This window comes from Mustela nigripes, chromosome 6 (assembly GCF_022355385.1).
Source record: "Mustela nigripes isolate SB6536 chromosome 6, MUSNIG.SB6536, whole genome shotgun sequence".
Classification (NCBI taxonomy): Eukaryota; Metazoa; Chordata; class Mammalia; order Carnivora; family Mustelidae; genus Mustela; species Mustela nigripes.
Window position 1 is genome coordinate 38651736 of NC_081562.1, and position 26081 is coordinate 38677816.

The 26081-nt window shown below is 35.5% G+C and overlaps 1 protein-coding gene across 3 annotated transcripts in view; it reads left to right on the top strand.

Annotated features, from left to right (window-relative positions):
- PPP1R12A (protein phosphatase 1 regulatory subunit 12A) overlaps positions 1–26081 on the top strand; it is a 147521-nt gene that overhangs the window by 24955 nt on the left and 96485 nt on the right. For all 3 annotated transcript variants that reach the window (XM_059402407.1, XM_059402409.1, XM_059402408.1), the window contains exon 2: positions 20526–20656. In XM_059402407.1, coding sequence (XP_059258390.1) covers positions 20526–20656 — 131 coding nt within the window. The remainder of the gene's footprint in view (positions 1–20525; positions 20657–26081) is intronic.

The following is a 26081-nucleotide window of genomic DNA, read 5'->3' on the forward strand; positions in this document are numbered from 1 at the left end:
GGGAAGCAGGCTCCCTGCTGAGCAGAGAGCCCGATGTGGGACTCGATCCCAGGACCCTGAGATCATGACCTGAGCCGAAGGCAGCAGCTTAACCCACTGAGCCACCCAGGCGCCCCGCTTCTCTATAGATCTTAATCTAATTTTTATTTTGCTCCTTTTCCTTGATCCCTTTTTTGGGCAGATTCAGGTAGTAAATACCTCTTATCGCTACATGATGATAGTTACCTTTAAGAAAGCTATGCAGTTGATTACAAGAAGTGAGGAGCAAATTAAAGTAAGCTTACTTTTTTATTTCTTCAAGAGAACTGAAAACATATGGTTTCATGAAAACCTGTATACAGATTTTTATAGTGGCATTATTTATAATCACCAAGAACTGAAAACAAATGAAATGCCTTCCAACTGTTTCATCAAGAACCTGAATGTCCTTCAGTTGTCCCTCAGTAACTATAGGAACCTGCCTGAAGAGGATCAGTTGCCCTAGAGAAAACTGGCTCTTGAGCAGTACTACTACTGAGTTTTTCTTTGAGGGATGACCCCTATTTTTCTAGCTCATGAGATTAAGTATCTCAAGCAGTCACTTCTGCCAAGAAGCTTATCCTGACTTTTTCCTGATACAGAGCAATCTTGAGTATTGTCCTTGAAATCTTGCTTTTTTTTTTGTAGTGGTTCTGTAATTGTTCATTTACTTCACTGTCTCTTCCACTAAAATATAAGCCCCTTAATTTTGTCTTTGTAGCCCTAGCACCTAGCACACACACACTATGGGATACTGATTGCTTGAAATGCAGGAAATGTTTAATGGTCTGAAGAATTCTTTTCACAATGATTCATTTCAGAGACCTCATCTTAAGTGTTGACTAGAAGTGAACATTTGGAAATCTCTCTCCCTAATTTATTTGGTATATAGATACACAGGTGAGTGGTTATATTAAGATTTTTAATAGCTGGGCAATCCTTCTATATTGTGGTACAGGACATCTCATTAGTTGCCAGCTTGATTTGGTACATCTGCAGTGACTCTTGAGGAGCCACCTTCTCTTAAAATTCAATGTGTATGCTTCCTGGAGTCATATACATAAAGAAAATAACCACTTCGGATTATATGGAGATAAACTTTGGAAACTATTTTAAAATGCCAGATAGAAACTTAAATCTGTATCTGGAAGGATATGTTCATGGGTATTATGGTTAAAGCTTTTAAAGCTATAGCTATAAGTAGTTCTGTTCATTATGTAAGTTCACTGCTATTAATTTAAAAGGCACATTTATGGAAATGTGTATGTTGTGTATATTCAACATAAATATTTTCCTTAAATATTTGTGTTCCTGTTAAACAGTAGTCATAGGCACTATTCTAGGCACTAGGACACATCAATGAACAAAGTAAACAAAAATCTTTTACTTGTGGAGTTCATACGGAGTTTGCATTCTATTTGTGCATGTTTCTATATGTTTGTGCCTAGATGTGACACTCTTGTAGGATAAACAGCATAATAAATGGTTTTAAGATTGCTTTGTAGTTTAACAGAGGACTAGGATAAAATTTGGAGAGTACCAACCCTTGATTTTCTGTAGCCTCATTTCACAGATCTGCCTTTGGGGTTTTGTTTTTGGTTTGTTTTTTGTTTTTTTTTTTTTTTTTTGTATTTTGTTTTTTCCCATGGCTTATCCAGAACAGGAAGGACAAAGAAATTTTATTAAGCAGTTCAATTAAACTGATACTTGTTCCAGCATGTGCAGAGCACTCTGCTATAAACATTGTAGGGGAAAAAGAGGACTAACACAATTTGTAACTCCAGGAAGTTTATAGTCTAATAGAGGCAAGGGAAGTACATACTTAAGTAATATTATATAGAATAAGATGCCGATTATATTAAACAAGGTGTTACACCCATGAGTGGCTAAATGAATAAAAACTCACATCATCAAATGTTGGTGAGGTTGTGGAGCAATTGGAACTCTTTTTGTTGGTAAAGATGTACATTGGTATAACTACTTTGGGAAAATGTTTATCAAATTCTTAAACAGTAAACACACATCTGCCCAGAAAATTCCGCTCCTAATGTTTACCCAAGAGGGATAAAAACATATGTTCTTAAAAAACTTGTACATAATGTTCTGCTTTATTCCTAATAGTTGAAAACTGGAAACAGTCCAGGTAGTCATCAGTAAAGGACTGGATCACCTGTGATATAGCCATACAAGGGAATACTTACTTGGCAGTAAAAAAGGCAAACTACTGATACCCACAGCTACATGAATGAATTTCATAAACATTTTGCTTAAAGAAGCCTTTCACAAAATAAGGATCTACTCTAGGACTCCACTTACCGGACATTTTAGGAGGGCAATAGCTTGTTTATGTTGGGAGAAAAGCCAGAATAATGGTTGCCTCAGGGGGTTGGAGGAACAGTTTGACTAGAAAAGGACATGAAAGAAGTTTCTGTAGTGATGTGTTCTAAATCTTGATAGGAGTTTGGATTTCACAGGTTTATGCATTGGTTAAAACACAGTAAGTGTGCATTTAAGATCCCTGCATTTCACAGTATGTAAATTTTATATCAGAAGAAAACAAATACTGAATTCTACTTAATGATATACAAGCTAAACTATTTAAGAGGCAATTTAGTAATTATCTATACTAATTTCTACAGGTTTACTTTTTTGCTACATTTCAAAGTAGCTGGATTAATAGATGTGTAAAGGAATTACTAGGTAAATAGTTATGTGCCAATAGCAGTTAGTAACATTAATAGTAGAATTTAGATGGTGAGTGCATAGGTATTCATTGTAAAGTTCTTTCAACTTTGCTCTATGTTCGAACATTTTCATAATAAAATGTGGAAGAAAAGAGGAAGAATGCTTTAGGTGGAAGGTAGTATCAAGAAATATTTGCAGGCTTTATGTAGCTTTTAGAATGTAGAGGAATAGTAAGATTGGGGGATGCATCTAGGCAGAGATGTAGGAAAAGCATTATAGGAGAAAGATGCAGCATTAGAAGAAATACCAGCATAAGAATTGGACTAGTAAGTAGTTCACTTCGGTTGAAACATAAAGTAAAATATTGAAAAAACATGAACATAGAAAAGTGAGAAGTGTAAGAAGTCATTAGGAATTCTGTTTAGGAATAGTAAGAAATTTCTTCCTCCAAACCAAAGTAAAGAAAGAAGGGTGTGAAGATACAGGAACTTCTAATGTGAAAAGAGTACTATCCTTAGAAAACTGCCATTGACCATTTCAGTTTCCCCAATAGCATAAGTGCGTCATAGAGTAGTAATATTTAATATCAGTGGGATCTTAAGGAGACTGGAGATTTAGAGTGGTAAATACAACGTGACAGGAATTCAGGCAAATGACTGATCTGTTAGTGGAATATTACAATGAGGTTAGGGTGACGTTATAGTGGACCATATTGCATTGCTGTGCAGTTAGATCAGTGTGTCTGCATTACAGCACAGAAAGCAAGTGGGTGGTATTGTTCAGCCCTCTTGGGTGGTGAATGGGTAGTTGAAATAGAAAAGAGGCAAGTAAAGCCTGTATAGGTGGACTGGAAAGAAATAGAATGGTCAAGAATCAGGAATTCACAATGAGAACCAAAAAAGAGAGAGAGAGATTCAGTTAAAAGAGGGAGAAAGTGACAGTATGCTCTTCTCTGGGAATTTCATCATTCTGAGATCTTAGAAGTGACATTTGGAAGTGACAGCATCATTCTCCACCTCATCTTATCAGCCAGAAATTTAGGAAGCATTCTTAAAACTCTTTCTCTCAATCTCTGTCTCAACAAGAATGTTTTAATTCTTGAGTTTTCGTTGTGAAGACAGTCTATACTGCATGAACATGAGTAGCTAGGTAGATGGGTAAACAACTGTCTTGCAGCTGGATACTGCTGCTTCATTTTAGCTGCATACATTCGCATTTTGTTGGATTTGGTGCCAAATACAACAGATTTAACAATCATAGACAAATGAGGAAAGACGTGGATGTATTTAATGAAAATATCATGTTTGTAACAGTAACAGTCAATTCCCAACCAAATGACATGACAGCCTTCTTCATAAAGTAAAGAAAAAAGTGGTGAGGAAATTTATAAATTTGTTTTGGCTTATGTATGTACTACAGCATGTATACAGGCCTAGGTTTATGTTTATAGCTATTTAAATAGTATAATAAAGATAATGTCAGTTTTAGGGAAATCTGTAGGAATTTTCTTTCCTTTTAGTGGGATCTGCTTATGTTACGCATTCTTCACAATTACTGTCGTGCAGAGTAAATTTAGTCTTCTTAGCCTGGTGTGTGAGGCTAGCTATAGTTTCCCCCTCTCATTTCCTCTTAGTCCTCCCAAATCACCTACCATCCTTTCTTGTACTTTGTGCTCCTTCAACAGTACCAAATGCTCTTCATCCAATAGGCTGCTTCCCCCTTTTAGGAAAATTTTCAGCCTTCCCCATTTCTTTATCCCTTAAAGACATAGATTAGGGTTCTCCTAAAAGCCCTGACTCCTCTCTAGGCTATTCCTATCTTCTGATATCCTAGAAAATATGACACTTGTCATATTAAATAAAGATCATCTTATTTCCTGTTTGGGTCCCTTAAAGTCTTCTATTTCATAACCATCTATATTAAATGATCTTCCTTTGTATGCCAGGCATATTGTACCTAATGACGTTTAGTAGTTTTGGAAAAGACCTGAATAGCGTAGCAGTGCTGGTGATGGGTATTAAAGTCCGCAAACTAGTTTTGGTCTTCTGAAAGATGTTTTCTGGGAGAAGTTTATTATGGTGACAAAGTAGAGCTTGGGGTTTAACTGATGTCTTATTAATATAGTCTGTTCTCTTATTAATATGAAATAGCTATATCAGAAAATACTTCCATTTGTATCAGACATGAGTGTTCCACTGAGGTTTACATATTGCTATTTCTGTAAAAGGAACTACGTCTGCTTTTCCTTTTTTCTTGTTGTTCTTGAATTCTTGAAAATTAAATCACAAAGTAAGTCATTGTACATTTTACTATTCTAAAGGCATGAGCATGCAAAGTTGTAAATAAAACATAAGTAATAGAAAAGTAAACTGTTATCTCAGGGTCTTTGCTCATTTTCTTGGGGTCACTATTTTTTTTTCCAGGAGCTCTGAAATGATCAGCACTTGTGTCACCTGATTGTTCTTTTTAATCACATCTGTGCAGAGAAAACATTGCCAATAACATTTATCAGTTTTAGTTTTTATCAGCAGTTGTCAGTTTTGGTGTCACTTGGTCAGCCTTCTACATTTTATAGGTAGGTCATAGTTTCTTCAGTACATTTTTTTCATATTGGGAACTTTATGACATAAAAACACTGAAAAATAAACATTACTCATAACACTGAAACAGACATTGCAGAGTCCACACACTTAAGCACGAATATTTTTATTTTACTAAGCAGAAGTCCTCACACAGTTTTGGTGTGCTCTTATTTAAGATCTATTTTTTTTTCCAGTATTTGGTAAATTAAGAGCTACAAATTAAAATGAAGATAGGAAATTATCAAGATAGTTTTAAAAGGTGATAGATAAAAGCAAGGTAGAAGGCAAAAAAAACTATTAAAAGCAAAAATGATTCCCATAAAGCATTTTAAGTATCATTATAGCTGCATAAACTATTAGCTAGAAGGACATTGGTATGTAATATCATATTTTAAGAGTTGATATCATGTTGGGTTTATAGAGAAAAGTAAAATTACATTTTTTGGTACTTGTTTAAAATGATAAAGGAATGTGTAACAGCCTTTATGAGGAAAGATCCATGAAAAGTATTTTTTATGGAAATTTCAATAATATATATATACTTCTTAGATATTTTAACTTTTGTGAATTTGATCCGAATGTTTTGCAGGAACACTTTCAGGATTATCTACAAGAATGTAAGTGAAACTAGAAAAAAGTAAGAACCTCTCATGGTAGCTTAGTATCTATGTTTCATGTATTTTAGGGTTATTTGATTTGACTGTTGCTTAGGCATTTCCATCCATGGGAATCCCACAGCCTTATATGGTCAAGACTTAGCTTTTAGACTTTCAGAGAAATGCAAGGCACCACTCCAAAAAAGAAAGGGGAAAAAAAAAAAAACTAGCTGGCTTTCACTTTGTGTTCAGTACTGTCTTTTTGGCTGCTTTTATTACCACAGTAGCTAAATTACTAAGAACCTTATGTGCATTGGGAGTCTGTCTTACTTGTGGAAGGAATTCCTTTTGTGGCAGTAGTTTTATGCTAGAATGCTAACGTTATTTTAACAAAACATTGTATGCTATTGGTTATATAATTTTTGCTTTTTTTCTTTGCTTTTGTGGGGTTTTTTGTGTTTTGTTTTTTTTTTTTTTAGGGAAACCTAAAAGTGGTTTTGATTTATTGTATCTCACTACAAGGGAGGGGAGGGATCATATCTGCATGGGGTGCAATTGGAGAGTGGACCATTAATGGCAGGTATTAGGGAAGTGAAAATGAAGTTATTTGCTTGGAGTCTTCTTCTTGGAATTAGTGCTATCTGATTAGGGGACACCACTGAAAAAGGTGTGCACCTTCAGGAGCAGCAGTGATAGGCATCGAAAGGGCTGCTAAAACAGTACCTTATTTCTACCCCCGTATGATCTTACTTAGCTCTAGTCGTCTTTTTTGCTTTGAAGAATGTGATGTTTCTGAGTGATCATGACTATCACTAATACATACATTTAACTCCAAGATAGTTTAATACTTTATAGATACTAGAATGGTTGTTATCAGTTACACACCTTTCATGTATGAAAAGGGGAGGTATTATTTCCCTAACAAAAAGATTTCAAAATGTTTTGCAACCCCTCTATCTTCATGTAGTAAGTCAGATATGACATGGAAAAATTAATTTCTCTGATACAGTGAACTACAGGTAACAAAAACTCTGCAACCTATTTCTGAGTTCTACCAGTGAAGCTAAATCATACTTGCAGGCTCCTCCAATTGACATTTGATTACTGTCTGTGATGTATTCTGAATACTGTGTTAGGAGTACTTGATGGGATCCTTGACTTTGAGACCTAATAGTATAGTGAAGACATGAGAGGAAAGTGAATGTAGAGATAGTACATATGGGAAAATAATTATTACAGTATTTTAAGTATGTTAGGACAGATATGTTTATATGTTATAGAAAATGGAAGGAGGGAGTGATTTAACTCTAGTTACACTGCCATAAGGTGGGGAAGCTTAAGAAATAAAAACTTAAGATGGTTAAAAGAAGACTAAATTGAAGAGCAATCTGTAGGATCCAGCAGTTCCTCAGCCTTTGGTCCAGGGGTACCCTTTATCTTCCAGAGAAGTTACAAAGTCCCAGGCTGCTTTAGTTAAGTCTTATGATCAAAAAGAAATGAAATTTCATCATCAGGTTACTTTTTCTTCACACCTGGACTCAACCCCCTCCTCCTATCAACCAGCTTTTTTTGTGGTGAAACCTAAGGATATACTTCTTCATTAGTACTGGGTTTTATCTAAAAGACTCTTTATTGACATGTTAGCCTCAGCAAAATTTTGTAGCCTCTTTCTGTGAAAAACACCCATGTGTCACAGTCTTCTAGATCACTGGAGAATCATCCCCAAAGGTGAAAATCTCATTTGTAATGTACTGAGTGAGCCGAGTGAGCCATGTTAACCATTGGTCTAGTATAGGTAAATAATAAAAAAGATCTTTCAGAAGTTTTTTGGTTCCATGTAGTTATTGGTGCATAAAATCTGCATACAGAGTTTTCCTCCCAAAGATGCAAAATCGTATAAAATTATGAAAGTAATAATTCACTATTGATTAATTATATCTGAGAGAGACTTGGAGTTTATGGCACAGTGGAATTTACACTCATTTATTGTATTTCACATGGATTGTGTGGGACCATAGCCCTAGACTGAGTGCCTCAGCTTGGACATAAAAATAGATTTTGGTGATAAAAATGGATTTTATTGGGAAAAGGGACTTGTTGACAAGTTCTAGTAAAGAAATGTTTAATCCAGTATTTCCTAAAGTTTTAGAAGTTTTTAAGAATTTTTGTCAGAAACCATTTATTAACATTTTTAGTTTAGTAGTTTCTTGGAAACAATGTGGGAAATACAACAGTAAATTTTTGTGATAAATTGCTTTCAGAAGAGCTCCATACTGACATTTGTTTCAGGAGGCAATTTGAAAAATTGGGTGTTCTTATTTCTGCCTTATTATTTTCTCTTGACTAGAGATCTGCATTTGGAGGAATATAAAAACTTTCTTTTATGTAAATGTAAAAGTACTAGCATCTTTTCATAACCTTTGGGAGATACTAAATGAATATATTATACAATAGAAAATCATGCATTTCCCTTTCCCTCAATGTAAAGGAATATATTTGTATTTACTAATTATGGTGCTATGCCGAAATCTTCACATGAATTCTTTCTTTCTTTTTTTTTTTTTTTTAAGATTTTTATTTATTTATTTGAGAGAGAGAGAGAGACCACAGAGGCAGAGGGGGGAGCAGGCTCCAAGCAGAGAGCCCAATGCAGGGCTGAATCCCAGAACCCTGAGAGCATGACCTGAGCTGAAACCGTGGTAGACGCTCAACAGAGTGAAACACCCAGGCACTGCTAGCCACCATTTAATGCTTATTTGAAAAAGATGGAAGTGTCAATATAAAAGCTTACTTTTTTTCTTCTTGCTATTCATATGCTCTCCTTCCTCAAAAGTAAATATTGAAGGAATAATGGGTTTTTTTTTTTAATTTATTTATTAGGATAGCTCTATTTAGAAGGTTATTCTTTTGTTCCTTTTCACTCATCAAACATGTACACACTGGCACATTACCAGGTGATTGTTATTTACTTACTCTGAAGTTGTAATTTCAGATTGTTCTGGCATAGTCAAGAAATGGAGGTGGTGCACTGTGATTAGAGCTTTGAATTTATGGACATGGAGAGATAGGTCTAGATAATTTAGATAACTCTTTGTGTAAAGGACCACTTGATAGCATTTAAAAAAGGAGTTGATATATAGGACAAATGACAAATTAGAGATTAAGTAGAGAAGGGAGTATGATGTTTGGGTGCACACAAGCTGAACCAATGAAAATTGATAGAAGTGCCTCTTACTTTCATCCCAAATCTAGCAAAGTAGCCACTGTTTATTACCTCTGTACTGAAAATAATAAACATTTATTAACTCATATTTTCTATGGTTCAGGAATTTGAATGGGGCTTAGCTAGATGTTTCTGCCTCAAGATCTCATATGAGGTTGCCCTCAAGCCTTTGGCTGGGATTGCAGTCTTATCTGAAGGTTTAACTGGGCTGGGGATTGAGTAAATAGGGATCCGCTTCAAAGCTAACTCATGTGGTTATTGACAGACTTTGTCTGCTTTCCACATGGGGTTCTTAACAGGGCTGCCTTTTGACATGGCACATGAGTGCTCCCACGTTGTGAGTGATCCAGGAGAGGGCAGGAGAGAGTACATATGACATCGCATCACTTTTGCCCTGCTCAGTTTGTTGGAAGCAAGTCAAGCCTAGACTCCAGGGGAGGAATTTACACAAGGGTATGATTACCTGAGGCAGAGATCTTTGCCATCTTGAGCCTATTTACCATAGCAGTAAACGAAAATAAATAATTTTTGTGGCATTTTATATCCCTCAGTTTATTATTAGTAAATACTTAATAATTGCATCCTATTGGTACTATGCTTACTAGTAACTGTTTTTTTTCTTACTTTTCAACAAAGTATTTGAAAATCAATTTCATCTTTGCTCACTTGTTTTTGTTAGGGTTAGGGGGATAAACCCTTTGCTCTCCATTTGAATATTTAGTGACCCTCTTATTTTGTGACTTGGAAATACTAACTCCTGCTCCTATAACTCCTCCATCAGTGGTCCCAGAAATACAGAATAGCCTGGCAATCTAAAATGGAAAATATTGTTTCATTAAAATAACCAAATAGATTTTTTAAAAATTTTCTCTCCTGGGACTCAGAATTACATATTGTTAACTTCATCTTTGATATTTTTTGCCATAGCATATCCGAGTATAGCAGAAAAGTACCAGGTTCTCAGTCTGTCAGATATATTTTTGCTCTTTGCTTTCTGAAAAGGATGCAGGGATATAGTTTCAAGACCTAGCCTATTCCCTGCAATCTGCCCGTCCCAATCTATGTCATGGACATGACCAAAAAATCTGTTTCTGTTCCCAAATGTCTCTCCTTTTCTTCAATTTGAATTTATTTATATACATATACATAGTTTTTAAAACTTAACATTTTTGTTAAAACGTTTCATAAAAAGTATACTAAAATAATTCATGCATATTAAAATACAGAGGAGAATTTGAGATTAGAAAAGTTATATCATTTTGTGATTTTATCTGTGCTTTTGTTTATTTCTGATTAGACTGTGAGTTGCTGGCAGGATTTGGCTATTTCATTTTGAGCTAGGCACTGTGCTATATGCTTAAAAAAAAAAAGTAGTAATAATGGCCCAGTGGATGAGTGGATGTTAATTATCCATAACTAACCATCATTTAGGGAACATTATTTTAGGATCTCTCTGTGCAGACCTTTTGACATGCTTTTATTAAAAAGGACACATATTATAAATACTATTTTAATTAAAAAATGTTAAATTTGGGGCTCCTGGTTGGCTCAGTTGGTTAGACATCTGCCTTTGGCTCAGGTCATAATCCTGGGGTCCTGGGATCAGGTTCCCTTCTCGGTGGGGAGTCTGCTTCTCCTGCTCCCATCCCCTCTGCATGTGTTCCCTCTCTTGCTGTCTCTCTTTCTGGATCATAAATAAATAAAATCTTTTTTTAAAAAAAGTGTTAAATTTAGTTTTGCTTTTGTTTGCCAAAGAAAACTACTGAAGACTGAAGTAATGGTTAAATTATAGATTAAATTTTCTTTACAACTAGAGGGAGTATCTCCTTAAATGTTCCTTGAAGATCAAGAAAAGAGTCTATGAATATAGTGACATAGGATTTTTTTTAAGACCACATTCCAATTTTAGAAAGATTTTACTATTTTATAAGATTAGAATATCAGCACTCTTCCATTTTAGTCTTCTGTCCCCTCATTTCATTTTGTTAGCTGTATTAATTTTTCTACTTTCTTAGAATTTATATTTGGATTCTTTTTGATTTACTTACGACTCCTTTGATCATCCTGTCTTGATTCCTGAATATATTTTGTTTAATTAGATAGATTTTATTGTTAAATAGGGCTTATCATCTTACCTTTGATCTCATGTTTTATTTAGTATGTTATTAAAGGAGTACCAAAATGTGGGGCATTTGGCATGCCAAGTTGTGTTTTCCTCCATACTGCCTTCTCCTTCTGGATTTTTGCCTTCTAATACTTGTTTTTCTTCCCTTTTATTTTGTCTCCCCTTTCTTAAATACTGATGGTCCTCTCGTTTTGACATAGGTTTTTCTGATCCCATTGTACAAATGCTTGTGCATTGTTTTATCTCTCTAGCTTCAGTTACCATGGATATCAGAGGTTTTCAATCTAGTCTGTTTTTACAGATTAGATGGGGAATTTCTTTAAAGTGGAAATTCCTGGGTACCACCCTCAGAAGTTCTGATTTCTCCTCTTTCTCCCAAATTCAGGTTAAGTACTCTAGTTATATGTATACTGTTTATTATACTCTTTCTGACTTGCCTGCTGGACTCTAACCTCTTTGAATACAGAAATCTGGTCTATATTCTTTGCCAGTATATTTCTAGCAACTAGCATAGTGGCTGAAGTGGACACTCAGTAAATACTTCCTGAGTTAATAAAGAATCTCCTACTCTTTATTGGCCACATATTTTGCTGGATACTGAACAAACTCATCAGGAAACATAACGAGTATGTGAAGTTTTTTCTTTTGTTTTGGAAAGCCATAAGAATTTTATGTCCTCACTATAGAGACATTTTGGGAAAATAATGACTTTGACTTCTGTTAATTAACATTTTGGCACATATTCTCCCGGACTCTTAATTAAGTATATCAGTGGCAAGAATGGTACCATATTATACATATTTTTGTAAACTTCTTAAAAATTTAATAGGAATACTAAGTAGAAGCTTTTATTTCCTCTCCTGAAACTAAATTATTTTCTTCTTAGTATATACACTGATTAAACCCCTCCAGGTCAGTTTGGGACCACTTCTAATAAAAGACTACAAGGAACAGCAAACTGCAACTGCAACTGATTTCCTATGTAGAGCTGAGACATTAATGAAACATGGCCAAAGATTTATTTTCTCCAAAAAGTTTAACTCATCTCTACTCTCATACTGACTTTTTCTTGATTAATACTGTATTTCTTTTAAATTGTGTATTATTTTTCTGTTTTATCTGCTTATCTTATTTTCCTAATTATAGATTGAATATTCTGTTTTTAGCTCATTAACAAAAATTTACTGGGTGGCTCTGTTAGGTATTATGGGGTATAGAAGGCACTTTCAATTCTTAAGGAACTGTCTTCTAGTTGGGAGAAAAAACTGAAACACATGAATCAATAAAAGCAGCCAGTCTTACACAGTACTTAGCACAGTTTTGTGTACACATACACACACTAAGTAATGCCTACTTGTTAAGAAGTTAACATTTTGTTTTGATTCATTTTATATGTGTTTATTACATAGTTCCTATATGCCAGGCACTGTGCATAAAGGAAACAGAGAATTTATTCTTTAGTATTCTTCTTTGTATTCACCAGAATGCATTTTATATATAGTAGACAGTCAGTAAAAATGACTAGCAAGAGAATGATCCTTGAAGTTCGATTCTCTTTAGATCCCAAAGGATTTTAAACTCTAGAAGAAAAGTTTTTCCCTTTCTGAGTTCCCAGATGAAAGTGTTGGCCTCTAAAGGTCTAGGTTTAACTTACTACTTTATAGATCTCTATCAGTAAAGCAAATAACAGAGCTCCATCATGAGAGGATAAGGATATATTTAAATCTTTGAATATTTATGGTTTCCAGTTTTTAGTATGGTCTTTCAAATACGTAGTACTTGTTGGATGAGGCATGCAAGCAATACTTAGATTATTTTTCTCCTAAAGCTTTTGTTTTTGGTCTCAAAAAAGTTTTTCAGATGTCTTATAGTCTGTTTGCCATGTCTAGTATATTTAGTCCACAAATATATAGTGGATCTTCTCTTTGTCAGGAATGTGTCTCCTTTATTCTCTCTAGGATACCAGATGTACATAACCATGAACTTTTCTTAATCCAAATGAAGAATTTCCCATGTTCCAGCATTGTGTATCATCTGTGTTGTAAATTTATTGTCCCAATCATTTTATCATTTGAATATGTGATTTATTACGAGGACAAGTTTTTATTTTTACATGTAGATTTCCTACCTGCTTATATGATAAGAGTAGAAAGGCAAAAATATAAATAAAATATAAAAAATAAAATTAATTCAGTGTTGGGGGGCCTACGTGGCTCAGTCAGTTGAGTGTTTGCTTTTGGCTGAGGTCATCGTCCTTGGGTTCTGGGATTGAGCCCTATATGGGACTCCTCACTCGACAGGGATTCTGCTTTTCCCTCCTCCCTGCCTACAGCTCACCCTGCTTGTGCTTTCCTTCTCTTTCTCTGTTAAATAAGTAAATAAGATCTTTAAACAAAAAATAAAGTTATTGCAGTGCTGAACTTTTTACTTGTTTTCGTAACTAATATAATAGATGACTGTTAAGATTATACATGTTCATTATTTGCCCATCTTAATGCAAGACCAAGGTATTTATTTTTTTATTATTCAGTATGAGAGTACTGCTTAGGGTTCTTCATTGTTTCTCTTGTGTAAACCACATCCGTAATTCTTCCTTTGATAGTCCAAATTCATTTTTTTTTAAATAGACAAATACTTGCTTGGACATCTTCAGTTCAGTTCCTCTTTAAGCCTGCTCACTGACATGCGTTTCAATCTGAATGCTTAGCACATAGACTACTTTCTAGTGTATCTACAAATTTCTCTTCCTAGCTGTTGAGCAGAACCAAGTTTTCCTTAGTAGGAGTCGTAAAGACTTGCTTCAAGGAAGTGGAAATTGATTTAAATTACTTCCATATTCAAATTAATTTGTCTGTTAATTAACTGTATTACTAACATTTAGGCACAGGTTGTAAACATTTCGATTAATTGGCTACAATTTTATTTAAATTTAAGTTCTCTAATGACATTTATAAAACTAAATCTTTTTCTCTTTTCTGAGTTGTATATAATTTGTATGAATGAGCTTATATAAAACTTTTAAATATTAATGTTTGTTTGAAAGAAGTTTGAAATCCCGAAGATTTCCTTAGTACATCTTTCAAAATTTAATCCTCCTTTTAGAAATAATTGTGGGTGGGACTTTAACCAAAATGGTACTGTATAAGGCTTCAGCATGTAACCTTGTTTTTTAATTTGTAGAGGGACGAAAAAGTAAGTTTTAGTTAAGAATATAAAAAAAGAAAATTTTAATGAGGTGATTTAGCATGTTGATTATGTATTAACACAAACATAAAAGCATTTAATATTTGACAGGTACTACTTAAGTGCTTTCTATATTAATTCATATACTTCTCATAGTAAACTTTTGAGGTAGTTACTACCCCCATTTTCCAGGGGAAACTGTGGCACACAGGATGTTAAGTAATTTACCCAACAAAACCTGGCTAGTAAGTGGCAGAACTGGATTAATACCAGACAGTGTGGCTCTAGCGTATGTACTTTACACAAAACCCCTTTAATGAAAAGGAATATTACAGTGTTAAAATTTATTTTAGATGCTACTAATTTTGTTATTGTGATTTTACTCAGTTGAATTATGTAGTTGCTTAACACATTTGTTTTTATTTCTCTAGGAGTGGAATTTAAAACCATACATGCCTCACCCAGAAGTTATTAGGCCTTCAATTTTGTCTGCTTTCAGCCAATGTTGAATATAGTCCCTTTATTCAACTCTGTTGTTAGGTTGCAGTTTTTTTCTTTAAAAGTGTGGGAAACAAAGCTTGTCCTTGAGCTAACTTGCTGAGAAAAATAACTAGGTCTCCTTTTCAATAAAAACAGATGTTTTATTTACTTGAACTAGTTTTTAGAATTAGTTTACAGCTAAAATTGACAAAGCTGCCTGTACCTGGAATTAAATGACAAATGGGTCTTCACACAGCCATTTATTATTGACAATTGCTCTGAATATGTATTCATGAAACACTTAAGATATACCTCCAAAATTTTATCTAACATAGTGTGAGTCATTCTGTTTCTTTCCATATATGGCTTAATAAACTGACCATATTTAGTCAAATATTGAAAGTTAGCAAGTCATGTGTCTCTTAATGTGCTGCATATGTTAGCCTTTGATTCTCTTAGCAACAATATTTTTATGGACGTGCCTTGCCAGTTTCTTGTGTATGCTTTATAAATGTTCAGGAGACTACTTTGAACAACTTGCTCCACAGACTTGAGATTCATATGTAATACATATTTTGTGACAACGTATTTAGCATTGATTTTAATTGATTTTAAAACATTTCAAAAACTTACTACATCTATAAACAAAGGAACAAGCAGATTTAGTATTAACTGCTTTAGGTATTTTTATTGGTGTTTCTTACATTGTGCTGACTTGAAAACAAATATTTTAAATCAGAATCAGCAACATTTCATTTATTGGGAATTAGCAATACACACAGGTTAAGTTTTTTCAAAGAGCCCGGGGGATTGCCTTCCTAAACTTTAAAAATTAACCATTCTTCTTGAAAATCTTTCCTCACCAATGTCAAAGATTTACCCATAAGATGGCAAATAAACTCTATTCTAGAATCTGCATACATTTATCCTCACTATATGTGACTTTGCATATTCATACACCAGGAAATGTTTGTCACTTGTTCATATGTTAAGCTCTGGTGTAGAGCCTTCTCCAGGAAATAGTCCCAGACTATCACCCACCATTCTTCCTTAGTTTTCCTTTTCTGAGCTCCCACAATAAGTAGTGTACAGCTGTATAACTATATCATATTCCATTTAATATAGTTATCTGTTTATGTGTTTATCTTCTATACTGGGTGGTAAGCTTCTCGGGAACTTACTGTATGGTAAGCTTCTTGAGAACTTTCTCTTTAACTAAATACCACAAATAAAAAAATACCACAAATGTCTTTGTTTTCCAAATAGAATATACAGATCATAATTTAATTTCAACACTTCTCTTACTGTTTTCAGAATCACTTCTCTACATCCTCTCCCCAAGTGATTTCAAGCCCCACTATATTATTACCTTAATGCAGATAATTCCTAAATTGATGTTTTCATTTCACATTTATTTTCAAAGCTCTAGATCTGCGTATCCAATTGACCACTGGATATACATGGTTAGATAGTTGTACAGACACCTATAAATTCAGCATATCCAAAGCTATGAAATAAATAATCTTTCTTTCCCCAACCCCTTCTTGAACCTGTAGCATTTATTTTCTGAATGGCTTCTCCCTGCCTTTCACCTTAAGTTTTTCAGTATATATCAGTCTGAAAAACTGCCAAGGCTCAGTTCAGGCTCTTCTCTTTTCATATTGCCTCCAGTAATCTTTCTGAAATACTCATCTGATCATCTCACCCCTCTGCTTAAAAACCCTGAAGAACTCTTTTTAAATATTATCTTCTTAAAATTATAAAATGTTTTCTCTTACTTCTCTCTACTGCTAAATTGAGCCAGTATTACTGATGGGAGTATTGTAGTCAGTTCCTATTATACTTTTGTAGATACTGTCAAATGGTTTTCTGAAGGGTTAAGAAACAGTTTCACCAACAATTTGGTTGTTTCTCCATATTAAAATAGGTTTAATATTTCTCCTTTAAGAATCAAGTCTTGGGGCACCTGGGTGGCTTAGTGGGTTAAAGCCTCTGCCCTCAGCTCAGGTCATGATCTCAGGGTACTGGGATCGAGCCCCACATCGGGCTCTCTGCTTGGTGGAGAGCCTGTTTCCCCCTCTCTGTCTCTGCCTGCCTCTCTGCCTACTTGTGATCTCTGTGTCACATAAATAAATAAAATCTTTAAAAAAAAAAAAAAAGAATCAAGTCTTGGGGAGCACCATGCTGGCTCAGCTGGTAAAGCATACAACTTTTGATCTCTGGGTTATGAGTTTGAGCCCCATGTTGGGTGTAGAAATCACTTAAAAAATATCTTTAGGGTGCCTGGGTGGCTCAGTTGGTTAAGCAGCTGCCTTCAGCTCAGTCCTAGGGTAGAGTCCCAGGATGGAGTCCCAGGATGGAGTCCCACATTGGGCTGCCTGCTCAGCAGGGAGTCTGCTTCTCCCCCTGGCATTTCCCTTCTTATGCCCCCTCTCTCCCTCACTTTAAAAAATAATAATGATAATATCTTTAGAAAAAAGAATCAAGTCTTGGGATGCCTGAGTGGCTCAGTGGGTTAAAGCCACTGCCTTCAGCTCAGGTCATGCATGATCCCAGGGTTCTGGGATCGAGTCCCACATCGGGCTCTGCTCAGTGGGGACCCTGCTACCTCCTCTCTCTCTCTCTCTCTCTCTCTGCCTGCCTCGCTGCCTACTTGTGATCTCTCTCTGTCAAATAAATAAATAAAATCTTAAAAAAAAAAAAAGAATCAAGTCTTAAATTTTCGTATGTAAACTGCCTATTTATTTTAAACATTTTGGAAATAATTTAAAGAAGAAAATAAAAATTTTTATTGGTCTCAACCACTGATAATGACTATTAAAATTGAATATATATTCTAGTCTTTTTGTGTACTTTTTTTTGTAAAATTGGAATCATATTAGGAAAACTGTTCTTATATCTTTTTTAAAAATTTAATAAATTGTGAGCATTTCCCATATCCCTTTATAAAAGAATCATTTCTTGTTTGGTTGACATTATCTTTCAATTTTAAAAACAAAAATCAGGGGCGCCTGGGTGGCTCAGTGGATTAAGTCTCTGCCTTCAGCTCAGGTCATGATCTCAGGGTCCTGGGATCGAGCCCCACATCAGGCTCTCTGCTCAGCAGGGAGCCTGCTTCCCTCTCTCTCTCTCTGCCTGCCTCTCTGCCTACTTATGATCTCTGTCTGTCAAATAAAAAAAATCAGATTCATATTAAATTTATCAAATAGAATTTTATATTTTTATATCAGTGACAAAAGTCAGAATACTGTTACAGAGCCTGTATAAATTAAAGCAGATTGAGTGAAAAGGGTAATAGAATTAAACCAGTCTTTAAAAAAAAAAAAAAAAAAAACTTTTCTCAAGGAAAATTAATGATTAAGCCTATAAGTAGATCTAATATTAATTGATGCCCTTGTGGGTCATTAGCAATCTCAAATAACATTTTTATAGACTACTTGCTAATATAACAGTATTTTGACATTTCTTCTTTTTTTATTAGATAGCTAATGGTTCTCAGATTTCTCCAGCCCTTTCTTTAACCACTGCTTTTTGAAAACGATTCTTTTTCCAAGCCGTATATACTTAAAGTGCATATGAATGTTACTTACATATATTCATTTACCATCTGCCACATGTAAGGTACTGTTCTGGGCACTATGGGACCTTGTCATCGTGTTGCTTATAACTTGTTCCAAGGAGAAGAATCATAGACCCATAAGTATCTTAAACCCGTTAGGGAATTTGAGAGATATATAACCCACCAGCTTCTTTCCTCCACTTGAAAAATAAAGACATTAAGCTTCAAAAGATTGAATTCCTTGTCCATCACTACAAAATTTGTGGCAGAGCCTAAACTAGAACCTAGAATTAAAAGCTCTGATTCCCTGTCAGTATTTTTCCACTTTGTACTTTAACCATAATGCTTTTTTTTTAATCCCTTTTTTTTTCTCTAAGAAAATGCTACTAAAAGTATTTTCTTTTGCTTCTGTGATAGGTAAAGAAAAATTGGTTTCATTCTTACAACACTTTGTAAGTACCTAACACTTATGATACCCTGTTTCAGAGACTACAGATGCGTGAGAAATGCATTGATAAACTAGGAATATCTGTTGAAAGCAGTGTTATGTGTGGAAAAGAGCTTATACTTTTGGAATCTAAACATCTGTTAGTGCCACCTCTATCATCTCTCACCTGTCTGACTTATTCAGGCTACTTAATCTCTTTGAATCTTAGCTTTCTCATTCTTTCATCCACTTATTAAGCCCCTACCATATGCCAAGAACTGTGTAAGATGCTGCAGATACAGCAGAATTTCTGCTCTCATGAAGGTTTATATGAGGACAGTGTATATAAATCAGTAAAGCACCAGTCATACTACCTGCACGAAGTAGACATTTATCGAAGTCCCTTCTTCTAGTTACTATAGGCTACAGTTAAATTTTTGTGTGTCAGTGGTGTGTATATATTAATATTTCATGATAATAGAGGTTAAAACTGAGGGTTTTAAGTATTTATTAATTCATTTTAAAACAGCTGTATTGTACCCCTGTTACATAAATAGCACTTTAAAATCATTCATTCGTGGCGCCAGGGTGGCTCAGTGGGTTAAATCCTTTGGCTCAGGTCATGATCCCAGAGTCCTGGGATCGAGCCCCACATCAGGCTCTCTACTCAGCAGGGAGCCTCCTTCCCCTTCTCTCTGCCTGCCTCTCTGCCTGCCTCTCTGCCTACTTGTGATCGTCTGTCAAATAAATAAATAAAATCTTTAAAATCATTCATTCATTTGCTCTTAAAGTGTGAATGCATCATCGATGGCAAATAGTGGGTTTTTTTTGAAATTACAGTCTGTTCATTTTTAAGAAAATCTATGCCAAAACCCCAAGTTAGACCAAGTATAGTTTCTCATTTAAGTAAACATTGTATTCCATGGGAAAAGTGGCTAGTTCAGCTTGCATCTTAGCTACACAAATGCTTTTCCTAAGAGCAGTCATTGTACTTGGAACAAGTGTTTTATCCATACTTCTCTCTTGTTCCACAGAGTATTAAAAAGATGATGTGTATTCAGGGGTCCAAACTTAATAGGATTTATGGGTTTTACTACTTTGCCAAGGACATTCAAAAATAAAAATAGCTTTTAAAAAAAACTATGAGTGCATAGTGGGAGATATAGTGACTGTTAGTAGAAATTTTTTTGGCCACTGCCTTGATTTGTGCTAACGCACAAGCAGATTTTGCCGGTGGTGCTTTCTGAACTCTTAAGTTCACCTGTCAACACAGTGAAAAGGGGAACTACCATCTTAGTATTATTTTGAGAATAGTTTTGACCTTGTAAATTCCTTGAAAGGATCCCTCCCCCTGAACAGACCATATTTTGGGAACCATTGCTGTAGAGGATATTATTGGTACTCCTATAATGTTTTGATTGTTACTATAGTATCTACTTATTTTTATCATGAGATTGGCAAAGTCTAGTCACATGTGTGCCTCAAAGCAGGGACTCTTATACTTTAGTTGGTACCATTAGCCTGTTTGATGGCAGTACAGTCAAGATAGCAGACTAAAAGAGAATGTTTATGTTATAAAAGCTGCAGAGTTTATTTGGAGCATTGATTTCACATTTTTCCTAATTGTGCTTTCTGTTTTGTTTTTAGGCTTGCATTGATGACAATGTTGATATGGTGAAGTTTCTGGTTGAAAATGGAGCAAATATTAATCAACCTGATAATGAAGGCTGGATACCACTACATGCAGCTGCTTCCTGTGGCTATCTTGACATTGCAGAGTAAGTCAGTTCTATGTTTAGTTTTGTCCAAATATCCAAACACTATTTTAGTTACCTGAAATTTTATAGAAATTGTTACAGATAAATGAACTCTTATATTACCTTAATTCATGAAAACTATTCTTCCCAGGAAAAAGAATAAGCAGTTCTTGGGAATCCATATATCCAGTCTCTCTTTGGGAGGTCATCTTCCGTCTCCCCACCTTTTTGGGCTTTTGGTACTTTTTATTATACGAGTAATTGTACACTTCTCCTTTCCCATCTCCTTTTCTTTTGAGTGCATGGAAAGCATTGTCAAATGATTCAAGAATAATACTTAGCAGTCTAGTCAGTCTATCCTTAATAATTGTGTGTTGTTAGGGGAAACTAACAAGAACTTGGGTTACTTTGCTATAGGGAGAATATGTTACATAGTTCTCTAATTAGTCAAAACATTTATGCTTGTTACTAAAATTGTTTTCTAAAAATATGGTTTTTAGAAAATTCAGTGGGCAGTGATCATTCTTACCTACCTTTAATGGTACTTTCCAAGAAAATCTGATTCTTCAAACATTTAACAAGGAAGTATAGTTTTCCTGACAAAATAATTTTTACACTAAATTATTTCACTTTTTGGTTACTATGTGTCCAACACCCTAAACAGGTTTTATTGTCTGTCTGCTTACATCAGAGCTTATCCACTGGTAAATACTGAATATAGGAGTTCTGCTTTATAACTCTCTATTGTAAGAGAGTCTTAAATATTGTTATTTCTTTGTGTGTTTCATTTCTCCCCCCCGTGTGTATTGGAACTATGATACATCTTTTTTTTTTTAAAGATTTCATTTATTTGAGAGAAGAGTGAGAGATTGTGTGCACAAGCAGGGGCTGAGGCAGAGGGAGTGGGAGAAGCAGACTCCCCTTGGAGCAGGGAATCCAACGTGGGGCTCAATCCCAGGACTCTTGAGATCATGACCTGAGCCAAAGGTAGATGCTTAATCTACTGAGGCACCCAGGTGCCCCAATACACCATTTTAAATGGGAGGCAGTGTTTGGTAAAAAGAAAAGTACTCTGGCCTAGGAATAGAATGTCTGAGTCACTTGAGTTTTATTACTACCTGTAATACTAATTACATTTCATCTTTTCCTTTCTGGGCCTTGATTTCTGATTCTTTTTCTTTTTTTTAAAGATTTATTTATTTGAAAGAGAGCGTGATCATGAGCATGAGGGCAGGGGAGGGGCAGCGGAAGAGGGAGAGAGAGAGAATCCTCAAGCAGACTCGCCACCGAGCATGGATCCCACTGCAGGGCTTGATCCCAGAACCCTAGGATCATGACCTGAGCCAAAATCAGGAGTTGGACACTTAACTGAGACACCCAGGTACCCCGGAGCCTTGATTTCTTTATGTATAAAATGAGGTAGTCTTTTGTCATGCAAAACAGTAGGTTGTTCATCATTACAATCATGGTTCTCAACTTCCTTACTCCTTTATAATATTTATAAACCAGGAACAACCTAGGAAAATTGGGTTACTCTGCTAAGTGAAGTATTTGGAGTTAAATTTGTTATAAATCCTGCTTCTGCCATTCACTAATTTTATGACCTTGGCCAAGCTAGTTGACCCAGTGATTAATGTTATTATATAGTAGGAATGATCTGGCTTCCTCCTGCCTCTTATTTCTCTTAGAGCTTTTCATATTTTTCACTCTCTCAATGCTGGACTACTTTTGATACCCCAGATTTTCACTGCTGGCTCATATTAATGAGTCTTTGCTTACTTTGGTTCATTTGCCTTATTTCTTTACTTGACCAGCTCCTACCAAACTCTCAAATGCAGTTACATAAAGGTCACTTCTTCCAGAAACATTTCTGATGTTTCTGGGTAATTCATCATCATCATCATCATCATCATATCTACAATATATCAGATGTTTACATGCTGTGATAGGAACTGCATTATACACAAAATAGTTTTCGTTCATCCCTATTGAAATGAGAGATGAAATAAACAACCACACAGTTTACTCTAAAGTTTTGCGATTGATTTGGATACAGTGACTTCTAAATTTTTGACCCCTAAGCGCACCTGGCTGGCTCAGTCAGTAGAGCAAGCAACTCTTGACCTCAGGGTTGTGAGTTTGAGCCCCAAGGAGATTACCTTAAAAAGAAAGTCTTACCAAAAAAAAAAAAATGAATAAAATTTGATCTGTTGGACATAGAACAGAGAGCATGAGATTACAGTTTAGTTTCTAGACGTTTAACAATTTCACATCTGGTTTGCAGCCTGGCAGAAGCTAAGTGAAAAATGGATGATGGCTCTTCATATTTTGACTCAATTATCTCACCTTTTCACCACATAATTATTCTCAACTTCCCTGCTTTGAATAAGGTAGAAGTCTTAGGAAGAACTAAAAATAAAGATTATTTAATAATTCCCCTTTTTCAGAGTGGATTAGAGGAACAAAAAAGGAGGCTTAAGTTTGGGGACTATGATGTTAATGCAGCATATGCATTGTTTTACTAAATACTGATGGGTCGGGTATTGATACGTATGCACTAACATCATTCTCTTCCTTCAGTATGCTGAATTGTGTCTGTACATAATTCGTATGTTGAAGCTCTGACCTCCCAAAATCTGGATTGTGACTGTATAGATGCAGCCATTAAAGAGATAATTAAGTTAAAATGAGGCCCTTAGGATAGGTCCTAATTCAGTCTTACTGGTTTCTTTGTAAGAAAAGGAAATTTGGTTGCAAAAAGAGGCACCTAGTTCATCCACACAGAAAAGACCACTGGAAATTACACTGTGAAAAAGGTAGCCATCTCTGAGCCAAGGAGAGAAGCCTCAGAAGAAACCCTTTTAAACCTGCCAACAATTTGATCTTAAAACTTCAGACCTCTCAAACTATAAGTAAACAAACTTCTGTTGTTTAAGCCACTTAGTCTGTAGTATTTTTTTTAAGACTTTATTTATTTACTAGAGAGAGAGAGAGATCACAAGTAGGCAGAGAGGCAGGCAGAGGAGGAAGGGGAAGCAGACTCCCCACTGAGCAGAGAGCCCAATGTGGGACTCCATCCCGGGACCCTGAGCCAAAGGCAGAGGCTTAACCCACTGAGCCACCCAGGCGCCCCAGTGTGGTATTTTTTTTTTTTAATGCTATTTATGGTTGCGCTAGTACACTAATATAGGGAGTATAAAAGTCTTACTGTGGCTTCAAGGTATTCATCCCTAAAAATTATACTGTTGTCATTGGGTTGTGCTTTAAAGGTAAAATTGAATAGAATGGCTTTGGACATATTAGAAAAAGCAAACAATTACAGAACCCAGAAAGTATTTAATTTAGCTTTCCAATACATAAGTTCAGTTAGTCTTAACTCTCTAACCATAAAGTATAAATTATATATTCAAATTATTATGTACAGGGGTGCCTGGGTGGCTCAGTCGCTTAAGCATCCAATCTTGATTTTGGCCCAGGTCATGATCCTCGGGGTCATGAGATTGAGGCCCATGTCAGGCTCCACGCTCAGTGTGGAGTCCTCTTGAGATTCTCTCTCCCTGTCTGCCCCTCCCCCTGCTTGCACGCTCTCTCTAAAATAAATAAATAGGAGCGCCTGAATGGCTCAGTGTGTTAAAAGCCTGTGCCTTCAGCTCGGGTCATGATCTCAGCGATTGAGCCCCACATTGGGCTCTCTGCTCAGCAGGGAGCCCGCTTCTTCCTCTCTCTCTGCCTGCCTCTCTGCCTACTTGTGATCTCTGTCTGTCAAATAAATAAATAAAATCTTAAAAAAAAAAACTGAATTATTATGCACAAAGCAATGAAAGCCAAGTCCTCTAACTAAAGAAATAATTAAATGAAAACATAGGAGCTATACAGTGGCAGCATTTTAATTCTGTCTTTTCATTTAACTGGAATGTTTTTGTAAAAGAAACTTCTTCTTGTTGGGGCGCCTGGGTGACTCAGTGGGTTGGGCCGCTGCCTTCGGCTTGGGTCATGATCTCAGGGTCCTGGGATCGAGTCCCACATCGGGCTCTCTGCTCAGCAGGGAGCCTGCTTCCCTCTCTCTCTCTGCCCTTCTCTCCATCTACTTGTGATTTCTCTCTGTCAAATAAATACATAAAATCTTTAAAATGCAAACTATTTAAAAAAAAAAAAGAAAGAAACTTCTTCGTGTTTATATAGTCAACCCAATACAAGTTTTGTAGGAAAGAGAGGCTGTAGCCTTTATTCTTTTCCTCTATATACAGATTCTTAAAATAGTAAGTTGGTTCATTAGTTACCTTCAAAAAGGACTAATTGGTTTTTTGAGGGATAAGCAACTTCAGGAGCTCTTACATTTATATATACTTAATGCGCTTTATATGTTACTGGCATTATCTTTATTGATTAGTAAATTATACGTCTTTGGTTATCAAGAGTCTCTTCATGTTAGCTTCTAAGACCTTGGGATATGAACAAATAAAGTGATCTTTAAACCTTCCTTGCTAGCCAGCATTACAAGATGTCCCTTTTTTTTTCCCCCCGCCCCGGGTTTGGAATTGCTATTTCTCTGGTGAGCCCTGTTTTTAGTAATGGATGTTAGAACTATTCATTGCTACTGAGTTGGTCATTGCTTCAAATTCATTCTTGGCACCAGGATGTTTTCCTTTACCTTTTTTGTCTTGTATTAATATGTCCTTTCTCTCTTTATTTCATTGCCAGGAATTGTAGTATTAAAATAACACGTGATTACTAATTTGCTTCATTATATATTACACATATGTTAGGCTCTTTATAATAATGCCACTATATAATACCACTAACAACAATAATATGATTACTGAAAGCAGTTTGAAGTTTTGTGTGGGGACATTTCTTTTGGTCCTTAAGGTATCCCACTTCACATGTACCATCATAAAGTGTTGAAAGCACTTGAAATAGCTCTCTTCTGTGTGGTTATGCCACCAATTAGATATACTGTTAGGTTCATTGTTCAATTTTATTTATTTTTTAGAGTTTGCTTTTTTAATTTAATTTTGTTTTATAATTTACATAAAATACTGAGTTCTAATGGCAATTCTATCTATCCTGTTTCCTTCCACATTATTTTGCAAATTTTGTATTTTACCCCAGTGTGGGTTTTGTTTTTAATATTTTATTTATTTATCAGAGAGAGAGAGAGAGAGAGTGCGCGCATGAGTGCACAAGCAGGCAGAGTAGCAGGCAGAGGTGGAGAGAGAAGCAGGCTCTCCGCCAAGCAAGGAGCCCGTTTGGTACTTGATCCCAGGGCCCTGGAATCATGACCCAAGCCGAAGGCAGCAGCTGAACCTACTGAGCCACCCAGGCATCCCCCCAGTTTGTTTATTAATACAAGTATCATTGAAAATATTATTTCCCCTTGTAGGTAAATGATAGAATACCATATACATATTTCTTCATTTGCTTTTTTCTCTTAACAGTCTATTCT